General features: G+C 35.5%; 1 protein-coding gene across 7 annotated transcripts in view; it reads right to left on the reverse strand.

Moving 5' to 3' along the window:
* The window catches only part of LOC138329202 (homeodomain-interacting protein kinase 2-like), a 34,572-nt gene extending 22,714 nt beyond the window's left edge, over nucleotides 1–11,858 (reverse strand). For 6 of the 7 annotated variants that reach the window (XM_069276021.1, XM_069276018.1, XM_069276022.1 and 3 more), the window contains exons 1-2: nucleotides 11,537–11,858; nucleotides 8,690–9,742 (exon numbers count right to left, since the gene is read on the reverse strand). In XM_069276021.1, coding sequence (XP_069132122.1) covers nucleotides 8,690–9,726 — 1,037 coding nt within the window. In that variant the 5' untranslated portion in view covers nucleotides 9,727–9,742; nucleotides 11,537–11,858. Of the gene's footprint in view, nucleotides 1–8,689; nucleotides 9,743–11,168; nucleotides 11,507–11,536 lie in introns of those variants that run through there. The other variant, XM_069276017.1, reaches the window with a different exon arrangement.
* Nucleotides 11,859–13,884: the final 2,026 nt, after the last annotated feature.

Raw genomic sequence — 13,884 nt, forward strand, 5'->3', positions numbered from 1 at the left:
ACAGATATCCAATCAGCTTGTATAAACACTAAATTTATTGCACTGAACAACTTATGACATCTTTGCCAAGAATATACACATATAAATACTGAGAACGCCATGTTCAAAATAAAACGTGTCACTTGAATGCCCCACACAGTGACGTGTATGGATGTAGACTAACTGGCAACAATATTTTAGCGATGTCTATATAGGTTTTATGAATACTTACTGTATATCTATGACAAGAGCTGTTGGAGAACAGCAAAACTCGCTGATTCAGAAGAAGTTGATGTTCAAAGTATTTACTATTTAAACATGGAAATATGACAAATTAACAGACTCAAAAAAAACCTAAAGGGCCCCAAATTTGTTGTATTATCACGTTCAGCATCCATACACATTAGGAAAATAAAATCATAAACATTTATGATGATTTATGCTTAAACGATTGACAAAATAGAAACTTGCTCAAAAACTTTAACATGGAAATATGACAAATTAACAGACTCAAAACTTTAACATGGAAATATGACAAATTAACAGACTCAAAAAACCCCTAAAGGGCCCCAAATTGGTTGTATTATCACGTTCAGCATCCATACACATTAGGAAAATAAAATCATAAACATTTATGATGACTTAAGCTTAAACAATTGACGAAACAGAAGCTTGCTCAAAAACTTTAACGTGAAATGGGACGCCAACGCTGACGCCGACGCCGACATTACAACATTAGCTCCCCCTATTCTTCGAATAGGCGAGCTAAAAAAGGTTCATAACTAACATGAGTATTATCATTTCTAAGCATTTTATTGTGTTTTCTTGTCGGTATTTCCCATCTGTCACAAAATGAAAGTAGCGATCGAAAGCACCGTCTGCCATTTTGTGTACGCAAGGTAAACAAACAGGCTAGCATGAAATGCAAAAATTCTGTGAAACAGACATATTTAACCAATGTTTAATACTTCTGGTGCATACATTTCTTCATTATTATGTAAGTTTTGAATACTTACCTGACTTCAAAACATAAGTTGGTTATCATAAGTTTCAGAAAAATACGAAACTAAAAGCAAGATGACTATAGTCTGTTTCAGAAAAAAAAATCTAAAAATGGTCTCAAATAACAGCGCCCCCCTCAGCCATTTACCCGCGCCCGGCGCCCTCATTAGGGAAAATACGGTATGTCTATAGAAGGATTTTATGATTAATAGCTCATTATAATCACACATCTATGTCAACTTATTTAAAATGGCTGATTCACATAGAACTTCCTTTAAATAAACATGGAATCAATTAGCATTTTTAGACTCCATCATAATAACATCAGTTACAGATGTACTCCTGATCACTATAGCAAATCATAACAAAAATAATGCTAGGAATTCTAGTAAAAATCTCAACAGAGCCACTTGCCAAGAGTACCGAGACCAGGGAAGGTGGAACAGGTTGTGGATAGAACAGCAGTGAACACATAAGGTTTCTCTGGTCCTGATTAAAACTAGTGTTGCTAGGCAATATGTCTATTGCTGGAAGTTACTGTAGCAATACAGAATCTCACTGATGAGAGCTGGAGAAGGTGGGGGAGACTCAATAAAGATTTTTCCCTTCCAGTATAAAAGTTGAGCGAGGAACATGGTTAGTTTTATTAGGACCGCCAGCTGTAGCCTGGCTCTGGAAACTGGTATCTTGTTAGTGTTGCTGGAGACCATGTTTACTTGGAGAAGTGGGAAAGTGATGAGGAGGTTGAGGAGCGTTAAGTTGTTTACAGGGAAATCCCAATGTCAAGGACTTATATTACAACAGAGGAGTGGAGATTAGCCAAAGTTTAATGTTATCCAGCTCACTCATCTTCTGTAAAAACATTCAGAGTGAATTAATCCTCTTAGTTCACTCCCTAAAACAACTTTTTATTGTAAATACCATGAACAGTGTACCATGTTATTTACAATCGTATATATATTATATACATAAATACCCATGCGGCCAAGTAACATATTTGATGTAATCAAAATTCATTTTATTGTCATAATTCTTATTCAGAATATATAGCTGACAAGGTTTTTTTTTGTGATTTTCTGTATATATATGACATCATAATACTTGATGTACAAAAATTAATGTAACATATGAAATTAAATTATTAGGAAACATTAAATCAAAAGTAAGTAAGTAATGAATTATGCAGCATTACAACAGATGAAATCTGATGGTAATATATTATATACTGTACATGTAACTAAGGTGTTTCTTGTAAAGTGGATTTCCTGAAGTAGAACATTTGTTTTACTGTATAATATATGATATAAGCATCTGAAGCAGACCTTAAAAGAGCAGGAAAATAGCTTATTTAAACCACAGTTTCCTCACACACACACAAAGTATAATTGCTTGTCAGAATGTTATGTATATGTATTTACTAAAACAATTCTCTTTTGTTTCATTAGATAGTCTGCTGCGCATGCCAGATTATTTAGGAGTTACAAAAAATCATAGACATCTATATAATTACATAACCAAATCATTTATTTTAATATCAATGTTGTATATCAGGATACATAATCATCACAGATTTGCATATTAGATAAGGATTCCTAATGTTTTTTGTGTCCACTCTCTCCAGGTGTGTCTAAATCTACGTTAATACATATAATCTACAACACAACTTTAATTAAATGGAAAAACTTCTTAAATATATGTGGCCATTCAAGTTGGTATCATAGTGCGAGCTGGTGGACATGAACAGCAGGAGAGAAATTTCTATCTTAATGTATATAGGTAATTATATCTATTTAGATAAATAATTTCAACAGACAAATTAAGAGATCCTTTTTGGTGCAGAGTAATACTTCAATTGGCAAGTGATGCATAACATCAAATATATATATATATATATTATATACATCTATAGCTTTGAAATTCTATCTAAAACAAACCTGACTATATATGTGTATAGATGTACAGGATGTTTATAAAAAGTCTGCAGGTGACACATTCTGGGGCCAGGCCTCTGTGACAGGTAAACCTATAGCATGTATGTAGCTGTGGGGCCATTAAAGTACATGTACATGTCAGTTCAATATGCTATTTATATTTACAGTCAGTGCACATCCTTCTATGGATATCATTGTGTTCATGTTACAGATGTGCTTTTGTAGACCTCAATTATCAATCGCTGATCTGTATAATATATGAATAAGCCAAGTGTCCTATGGGCCAGAATACTTCACCAACTCAGATATTCCATGTGAAGCTTGTACAATATATGTCATCAGTTGTATGTATGTACCTGTACTTTCTAACAATTTGGCCTGCTGTCAGCCTAGCCCAGAGCTTATCAACTTCCTAATCCTATCATACAATCCACAGGAAATGTCTGGGTTCAGCCACTGTACATATAACCCTTATATATACACACAGCTGTCTAGGTGAAAGCCCTGGCCATGGAACCTTACACTATGTACAGCTGTAGGTGTAGGTAAAAGTCCTGTAAAGCCCTAGCCATGGTCTGGCCCCAGGCTGTTTGTACCAGGTGATGACCTAGCCTAATCCCAGGTCAAGGTCACAGTGGTTACCTTTATGTCACCTGTAATGAGACAGCTGGCCCCCTACTTACAGGTAGTGGTCAGGTACTGGGCTTATTGCACAGCCTTTATTTAGGGGGCCATACTGGTAAATAACAAAATACACAGCAGGAGGGTGACTGAGTGGGCTAGAGGGAGAAAACAATTACTAATGTACAACTAAGTTCTTGTATTAAAACCTGATTCTGACAAACAAGACACAAAATGAGGTATATTTAGGTATATTGACGTCATAAACCTGACGGCAGCTATATTGACAGGTAATGTGTCAGTAATGGTGATTAAATCATTTACTGGTAATATTATATATGTCAGGCCATACTGCTTTATATAGGTATGCAAAGCTGTAGTTTCTGTGGTAATGGTGTAAAACTCTCTGACACAACTCGTACATTACATTTCAACTGAATAAATTTTCGACTTTTGATAAAAAAATTCCTAGATATATGCAAATGTGAATTCCCTAAATTTGAGGAGTGTACAATATATGCAAGAAAGTCATATAATTACTACCAAGTTATTTATCCATAGGCACAAAACTTTTTAAAAAGTACTTGGTATAAATACTTGAAAATTACACGGTTTCAATACAAACAGGGTACATGTAATTTTCTGGGGTGAAAAACGATTTTAAACTATATGCACTACACAGCCTTCAAAGGAAATTTACATCTGGTACTTGTTCAATGTTATTAGAATCTCTTTGGGGTGCCAATTAATAGGCTGTACAACAACATTTCACATTTTAAAATATTGTAACCAGTCCTTACACTGAACTCATTTACAGCATCCTCAGATTATAAATTATAGCGTTTTTATTTCTTTCTTTTTAATTTGTACATGACGGTCATGTGATATGAAAGGCATCATGCTCTAGGCTATACATAATATTTTGCATTTACATGGCTCAAATACTTCAATCTTCAGTATGATTTTCTTTTATAATAGTAGCTGTAATATCCTTAAGACTTGTACTGAATGAAACCAAGTTTTTCAACCACTAAACCTGTACTCAAATCATGGTAGTGAATGGAAAATACACAAGGGTGATAAATTCTGTGTCACCTGTTCTTGGGCGTCTCTTTAGAGTGATCGGCTGTAAAGCCACCTCAACACTGCATGCTATGGGTACCGGTATTTAATTTTATAGTGACACACCTGTATGCAAATGATGCTGGACATACAAGGCACAGAGTTAAAGTTCTCCAGCATAGATTTCAGAAATTAAATTCACATGTTTTTACTCTAGATCTTTCATTACTGGTAAATTAATTAACTCCAATAATATATTCTATACAGTTGTAAACCATCTCAATTTTGCAGTGACTATATTTTGCGTATTCATATATATCCAAAAACATTTTAACGACGATTTGAATTTAGGAATTACAGGTGAAACACTATTGTTAGATTTATTTTCACAACTTTTAATTGCCTGTAAAATAAACAACTGAAAACAATTTGCACATGAAAGTAAATATGTTTAAAGTGCAGTTAAAAGAAGCATCCATTCATTAACTAATGATATTCAATATATCAGTTAAATCTACCTTCACATGACAAGTAATTATTTGCTTCATCAAAAATCAAAGTACTAGGGGTGTTCCGATTGATCGAGTTCGTCGAGTATCGTTGGTTTGGGGTGTTTGACCGATTAATCAAGTAAGAAATGTGTAATCGAGTTTCGTCGTGATTGTTCAACATGATAATAAATGAAAGTGTGTAATTAGCCGATCAGTAAAACACAAAAGACATGTCATAGAACACTTGTCGTAATCAATCGCTTGTCTGTGTCGTCGCTCATTTCAAATATCAAACGTCTAAACAAATTGAAGAGCACATATGCACACGTAGTAATGCCACTAATGGAAACGTTCAGAGGAGTATGCTTATATTTGTGAAAACATAATTAAACCACCTGAGAACATGGCAACATGTGTAGAAGAAAGTTTGTATGATTTTCCTGGAAAACGTACATGGTCTTCAGTGCGACCACAGACAAACATAATTGATTTTAATCGATCATCGATTGGTTACATAAAACAGATGATCGATCATAAAATTGCAACCGATTTCCAACACCAGACCATGCGAAATACGTCGGTCCGTCGAACAATGTCATGTTAATTTGCCGTCGGTCCGGAACCGTACTGTAAAGTTCCGGACCGACTGTCCGGTTTTAGAATCTACCCGTGTCATGGTCCCGAACACGCTTGAAAGTTTATCATAGCTGCCGCCATGTTACGATATTTCGACGGGGCTATACCCGGCAAAGCTTTAAAGCGTAGGGCTTCAACACCGGATCGAGAAGCTAAAAAACAGGCTTCTAACAAGAAGTACGAGGAAAAACGACCTTCTCGTCGTGTTAGTAGTAAGTGGCAAGACGGAAGACCATGGCTTGACCTCGATTTCTCCACTAACTCGATGACATGCAAAATCTGCATCGAACATTATCGTATGCACAATACGAGTACATCAGCTAACCTGAGAGGTAATAACACTTATGTAACAGGTTGTAAGAATGCTAAGATCTCGGCTGTTGTTAATCACGAAAATAGTTCAGGTCACAAAAAAGCGGCGGAGCTCCAAAATAGTAATAGTTTTAAGAATAAAGGGTATGGATGAAATGACTGTTTGAAATTTTGTTGTATTTTGTTGACAACATTGCCAAACACTACAGCTGGATTAATCTTATACACAGGAAGACTCTTATCACCTGGAAATAAAAATGTAATAGTATTGTAAGGCATGTAATGTATATCAGAGACAGACTCAATGTCCGGTAAACCGTTAAATTTTGTCAGACCGAAATGTCCTGTGAAATTTTTCCCGGTCTGGTAAACATTCAGAGTTCACCAGACCGAATGTCCTGTGAAAAAAAATCATATTTCGCATGGTCTGCAACACTACAAAGTACCATACCAATTATATTTTCTCCATACTATATATAGAGTGGACTTTAAAGGGCCACTACGTATACCTTTCTGAAACGGCTTTTAATTTTTAAAATGGGAATGAAAAACGAGATCGATAATTTTGTAGAGTCACAAAAGTTATTAACTTACCGATAATACTACACGTATCATCACATCTGAACAATTTTATTAAAATAAATAAAATGTTAATTTTCATAACGCGGGTCGTTTTATGTTTCCCGCCGTCGTCCTAAATACCACGCGGTAGTTGACTATCTCTGCGTCAGACGGCAAAACGGCGAATTGACTTTCCACTGTTATCATATAATACGCAGGTAATCTTGCACATGTTTGGTGTTGTAACCTCATCTTAGGCCATCAGTATATATTTTCTGATGTTAACAATGTTTTTTAAGAAACCTTTATGTTTTGCCCCGGAAAGGTAGTGGGCCTTTAAGTGTGTACTATGTCAGCCCACTTTCAGTTTTTTTTTGTAATTTCATGGTCACTACCAGAGTGACCACTGTCAATAAAGACTAACATTCTTTATATTAAAGCCATGATGCAACTTCAGAGTAAAGGAAATACACCTGTTGGTCGGCTTTTGTTTTATGCACCCAAGCAAGTGACACTATTTGTAACATCTTCTTGTAAGATAATTTTCATATATAATACCATGACCTTATCACATCCATGCAGATAGCCTCTATATTTACAGTGTTAATCTTTCAAGCAGTTACTGACCTACTTTGAGGGTGTTCTTGAGAAAATTTGGTCACATTTAAATCGATTTAAACTGCCATGAATCACTAAGTAAACAGGTATCCTCTTTATTCCAAGTTAAAGACTTCCTGTTGTTTACAAAACCAACAGGATATTTATGTCCAAGTCAATTTGGATCAAATGTGCATGTTGTTGACTTTCAAACTTTGCTTTGAAAAGTTATCTATTTTAGAGTAAAGTACACCTGTTTATGAATAGCGCAATCAATAGAATCATAATCTTCAATTCCTGTATATCAATCCACTTTTGAAAACAAGTCATAAAGTAACCATCTATGATCATTTACAGAAGCTGATCTTTTACCTAGTCAAAATCACAAATTTGCAGAAAAAAGATAAATTTATATCAGTAGAAACATGTATGTTTCTGATATTGGTCATAGTAGAAACTGCATTCAAGCAAAAATTCATTGAAAATACAAATCATTTTCAACCAGACAAAGGCATCTATCCAGTTGACACTAGCTATCGTCAAATTCTTTCTCAAAATCTTTATTTTGTCAAAACAAACTACAAATTAAAATATGCATGCATTTCCAAACTCCTTTGCAAATCAAAATAATGCTCGGTCTCCTATATATAGATGTCTTGAATGGTCAACACACATGCAAAATCATTTCAAAGTTTCAAACTTTAGCTTGAATCAGATCGAGAATGTAACTGGTGTTGTTGATATTCTGTCTATACATATTACCGAGTTAGCTCCCTTTCAGGTAGGTATTGATTGTTATGTCATTATTTTGTGAGTCCAATTCACATAATTTTCTTTGAAAAAGTATGACGTTACACTCGCAAGCACATGACGTCACAATCAGCACCTACCCCCATGGGCAGATAACTCTGTAATATGCAAATACAGAATACATGTACATGTTCAAGTCATAAAACTCACCTTGGAAATGTCCAATATCATTAAAGTAACACAACTTTATATCAATTGATATTCATTTCCAAAAACAAGAGCATGTGTCTATTTATTCCATCTTTGCATATTACTGAGTTAGCCCTCTCTGAGGTAGGTATCCATTTTAACATTATTATTTTGAGGGCGCATTTATGTCATTTTCTCCAAAAAGCATGACGTTACACCTTCAAACACATGACATCATAATCAATACCTACTCACAAGTACTCACTTGTTAGTGGTACATGTATTACCAAATCTACAGTATACCTAAAAATAGACCGACAAATCAAATAATACTTTTGTTTGTTGCTTGATGATTGACATCATAGAAGTTTTAAGGTAGGCACATTCACCAATTCTACAGATTTGGTTACTAAGGTTACCAATGGGAACATAAACTGAAACAAACACTTTTTTGGGATGGCCATTATAAACAACTGCTGTGTCTCTACCTTATGATTGGAAAATAATTTCAAATTGAAAGAGTTTCATTTTAGAAAGAAAGTGAAGAAATATGCTTACCTGTAATAGCGAGATTGCAAGTATGTTGAACACACCGCTTTAGAAACATGGCTTGCTGATCCAAAGTCTATCACCTTGACCCTGTAAGGGAATCTTACTGGGTCTACCAACATGATGTTTTCTGGTTTTAAGTCCGCATGGATGAGGTGGAGGCTCTTCAACTTCAGAAGCGCCGTCAAAACCTGCTGGGTTATCGGACGGATATATTTCAGAGGCAATGGCTGAAATTTATTCTGTTTCAGAAAATCATACAAGTTCTGTTCCAACATCTCAAACACCAGACATGTATGATTTTTGTGCTGAAAGCATTCAAATGCTCGCACAAAGTTGAACTCATCTGCGTTTTCATGACTGAGTCTTGTCAGTATGCTCACTTCAATTTGACCCTGCCGTGCATATGACGGGTGGTTTTTCAGAATCTTAATAGCAACTATTTCATTGGTGCCCTTCTTCCAACACTTGACTACCTGGCCGAAGGTTCCTCTACCAAGAAACTCCAACACCTCGTAGGTGTTGTGGCTGGTGAGTGAGTACAACACCTCATGCTGCACCAGCTGGTAGTCACCCTCCGTGTTGGAAGAGGACGTTGTCTTTGATGTGGTCGTCGTCGTCGTGGTTGTTGTATTGTTATTGGTGGTGTTGTCATCCTCGCTCGAGACAGCTTGTGTTTCTGTGAGCTGCATGGGTGCATTGAGATCGTCACATTTACGCTTGGTACCACATCTCTGGTGATAGTTATCACGAAGCTTTATAGCCGAGGCACGAATGTAATTGTGGCTTTGGTTTTCCAAGTTTGCAAATGCATCCCTGTGCTGTGGGAAAACAAAAGCAGTTGTGCTTGAAACACCAGTCTCTATTTGAGACTGATGGGATTTAAATTGTGGAATCTCTGATGAATAAAATACAGGGCTACGTGGATGTATTGGTCCTCTTGTTGAAACTACATCATGCAGATCTGGAACTGCTTCCAGCTTAATCTTTTTGAAGTTACTAAATGCACTTATTTTGGAGTTGTAAATGCGAAGGTCTTCTTGCATTAGTAACCCTTAGAATCTGCAAAAAATAAAGAACTGTTTACAAATATTTACAATTTTATTTCTATTAATTGCTGATAAACTTGGTACGCAAGTCGAAAAATCTTAACAATTAAATCAATCTCTACACTATTTAGTCATCAGCTTCACATGGACAGGAACTAGATCTCCAACCAATACATATATAAAGCTATTATCAATATATCCTGCAAGTACTAGCTAGGCACAATCAGATACCGAGGGCAAAAATTTGTACTCATTAATTAACTTCCATTGCACTGAATATTACAATTCAAAGAATTAAAAGAAGTCTTGAACATAAACAACATTTTTAAGCTGAATAAATGAAGCAACCACACATGCAAAAAACATATTATGCAGTGTATGTTCAGACTGTCAATTGTGTCATATGATTACAAGTTAATGCATATATGATTACAAAAACGTTTAAATTATTTTGCCTAACTCTTGTCCACAGCCAGGACAGTTTAGACATATAAACACTGACATGTCAAACTTGCCCTATATGCCATAAAGCAACTGTTGTAGGACTTCTCACTTCAAGTTGAGCGACAGGTGGTCACCACCAAATATGACTTTCCTAATTATTCGACAAAGTGATCCTGTACACAGTACAGCTAGGGGTACATATGTTAGGACAATTCATAATAGATCTTTACCTACATTACCTGATGCCTATTTTTGTTATATACAGTACTTTTATTAGTGTATTTAGACAAGGTTATCAAAATTCCAGCTAACATTTCACAATCTTGTTCACTGTAATAAAGTTTTACATATTGTATAAATTATAAATATTGTATGCTATAACTAACTTTCCAGATTGTTTAATATAGTTGAGTCTGTTGGAGAAATTAGGCCTAACAAGCAAATAAAACAAAGGGAACCAATAATAGTATATAAAAATGTAATTTATAAGTTTTGAAAACATAGAAATAGAAAAGAAGGGGTTGTTATTATAATAATAAGAATAACTGATAATATTAAACCTACTTGAAATTAGCCTTCAAACGTGATACCGTAATTTTGGACCTATACCCTGTACTGTTAGTGGTAAATTCACTGGTTAGATAATCATCTTTAAAATGAGGCCTATTACAAAATTTATAAATTCATTATTGACATGCGGCAACTGGTTTATTTAAATTAATTACATAAGAAACAATCTAATTTCTTTGTTAATTAGGAACACCAGCATTTTATTTTGTTGGTGTGTTAATTGAACAAGTGAATATCAATCTCATTCTGTATGCTTATTTCTATTTAATAAATAAACAAAAAAATGACTAAATGAATAAAACAAAGACTCAGTTCCTAGGAAACCGGATGATTTCGAAAATTCTTCCGATATTTCCGCCTTAATCCATAACAACGTGGAGTATTTCATAAACACTTGGACCGAACCATAAATGGTAAAAACACACCCTCGTGTTACTGTGTTACTCAGCGTGTTGTTTGTTGATCCGTGTGTTCGTGTTTACAATCGATATTCTTACAGCAAGGTGTGCGTTACGTAGGATTCACACAGGCTTTTCGAATCGATCCCAGACATCTCTGTCAAAAACGTAAAATAACACACAATCCAACGATAACCAGTCATAATAAGCTGTTGTACATCACCCGATTGTCGAAGCCATGCGCACAAAATAAGGAAACATCCGTCAAAACACGCGGCATAACCTTGAGGCAATGATGACCCCATTTCCAAAACACAGTAAATAACTGTGATTATACGAACAAATCGACATCGACAATCGCTTTATCATGTTTCAGATATACTTAACAAACTTACCTTCTCTCCTTGAAAGAAAAATTAAGAGAGAAAATATGTTGTTTTGTCTCAAAATGACCACTTATTCCAACCCAGTCATATCAACAAAGCAGTCTCGGTGTGTGTGTTCTAATTCCTCTCCATGTGTTGTTCTTTTCCGGCGTTGTAGATCACTTCTTCGTTAAAATCACAACGGTATTAAGTATCCCCCGTGTTTAAAAGTAAAATTAGTACAATGAGCTTCTACAACCCCCGAAAATTTGGCTCAATTCGAGCCATTTCTTTATAAGCACATCATATTTCCTTGCTTTCGGGGGATCAACTCGAGTTCAGGTAGGAGACACGTAAGGGCAACATGTACGATATCCGACAAGATGGCGAGTGATCACACAAAATAGTTTCATTCATTGGTAATTTTCTGACTTATATTTTGCTATTTCGCTCGCTCGAATTTTAAAAATTGAACTAATTCTGATTACTATATCAAAAATTCCTTAATATTTGAGTAGCTGTAATATAGATTCTGAAAAATATTTCGACATTAGGCTCAAATCCGACAGGAAGTCCTTTCGTGCCACAGAGGATAATGAAACCACGTGATCTCCTGGAGACCAGTGTCGAGGAAGAAAGGCGCTCATAGCCAATCAAAGAGGCTGATGGCAAGTGCGCTTTTTATAAAATTTTCGATTGATCATTTGATATTAAAAACTAAACAATCTACTTATAAAATAACCGAAACGACAAATTAGACTTATCAAATCTGAATGCATATTCACTCTTATTTTTTGTTTTGTTAAAGACATGTATGTGGTCATATGTTACCAATAAGTTGACAACTTTCTAACAAGTTAGGCCCAAATTAAAATAACATTTATAGTTTATTAGCATGTGTACAAAAAATAATCTGTCTAAATGACCTAATAAAATACTAAATTGCTTTTCCGGACCAAGTACAACAAGGCAAGGCGAATATTGAACTACCAAACTTTATTTTAATCTGACATGAAGATCTGGTTTTAATGAGATTGGAATTTAATCGATATCCTATTCATCATACTCTAGAATTTTGTTACTAAATATTTGTTTATTAAATCCGGGCTCACTTCTTTCCCAAAACAAGAAATAAATGTTTCTTAAACACAATAAAAACGTAAGACAAGAGGCCCATGGGCCTTTACGGTCATATGACTCATGGCACAAAACAACAAAGTCACAGTATAAAGTATTGGTTAACGATTAATATAAACAATACAAGGAACTCCTCAGTTGAATATGTAAGTTTCTGAAATAGGTAAATGTCATTTGTTGAACAAACTTGGTAGCCCTTCATCCATATATATGTCATTTGTTGAACAAACTTGGTAGCCCTTCATCCATATACTTGTAACCCATTCAAGGATTAATAAGGAGGAGTCAGATTTTAAAGCCAAATTTCAGCAAAGCTCCCATTTTGGACCTCCACCGTACTATCCCCAATGGGTCTTAGCTCGGTCCTTTATAAAATATGATTGTCCTCAGCCAAATTCTTCCTTCTGAATCAATTAAAACCCCTATATATAGACCAATTTTCATTGAGATCGGAGACTGAAACCTGAAAAAAGGAAGTGGGCCAGTGGCCATCTTGGGATATCAAAATCTTTACGATAATGTTTGCATGTTGTTCGGCATCAAATAAACCCCCATAGACCAATTTTCATTGAGATCGGAGACCGGAACCTGAAAACAGGAAGTGGGCTAGCTAAAATTAAGAAAATTTGCCCTTTTGGTGCCCACCTTTCAGCCCTAGGGGTCGGACCAGACTCATTTATAAAAAAATATGATTGTGCTTCCCCAATGATGTTTCACACCAAATATGGATGAATCCATCCAAGGATGAAGGAGGAGTAGGAATTAAAAGCTTAAATTAAGAAAATTTCCCCTTTTGGGGCCCCGCCCCTCTGCCCCTAGGGGTCAGACCTATCTCATTTATATAAAGTATGATTGTCCTTCCCTTATGATGTTTCACACCAAATATGGATGAAATCCATTCAAGGATGAAGGAAGAGTAGGATTTTAAAGCTTAAAATTAAGAAATTTTGCCCTTTTGGGGCCCCGCCCCTCAGCCCCTAGGGGTTGGACCGAGCTCATTTATATAAAAAAATGATTGTCCTTCCCCAATGATGTTTCACACCAAATATGGATGAATCCATCCAAGGATGAAGGGGGAGTAGGATTTAAAAGCTTAAATTAAGAAAATTTGCCCGATTGGGCCCCGCCCCTCAGCCCCTAGGGGTCGGACCAGGCTCATTTATATAAAATATGATTGTCCTTCCCCAATGATATTTCACACCAGATATGGTGACATGATGACAATAGGTCATCGTGACCTA

Source organism: Argopecten irradians, chromosome 8 (assembly GCF_041381155.1).
Source record: "Argopecten irradians isolate NY chromosome 8, Ai_NY, whole genome shotgun sequence".
Classification (NCBI taxonomy): Eukaryota; Metazoa; Mollusca; class Bivalvia; order Pectinida; family Pectinidae; genus Argopecten; species Argopecten irradians.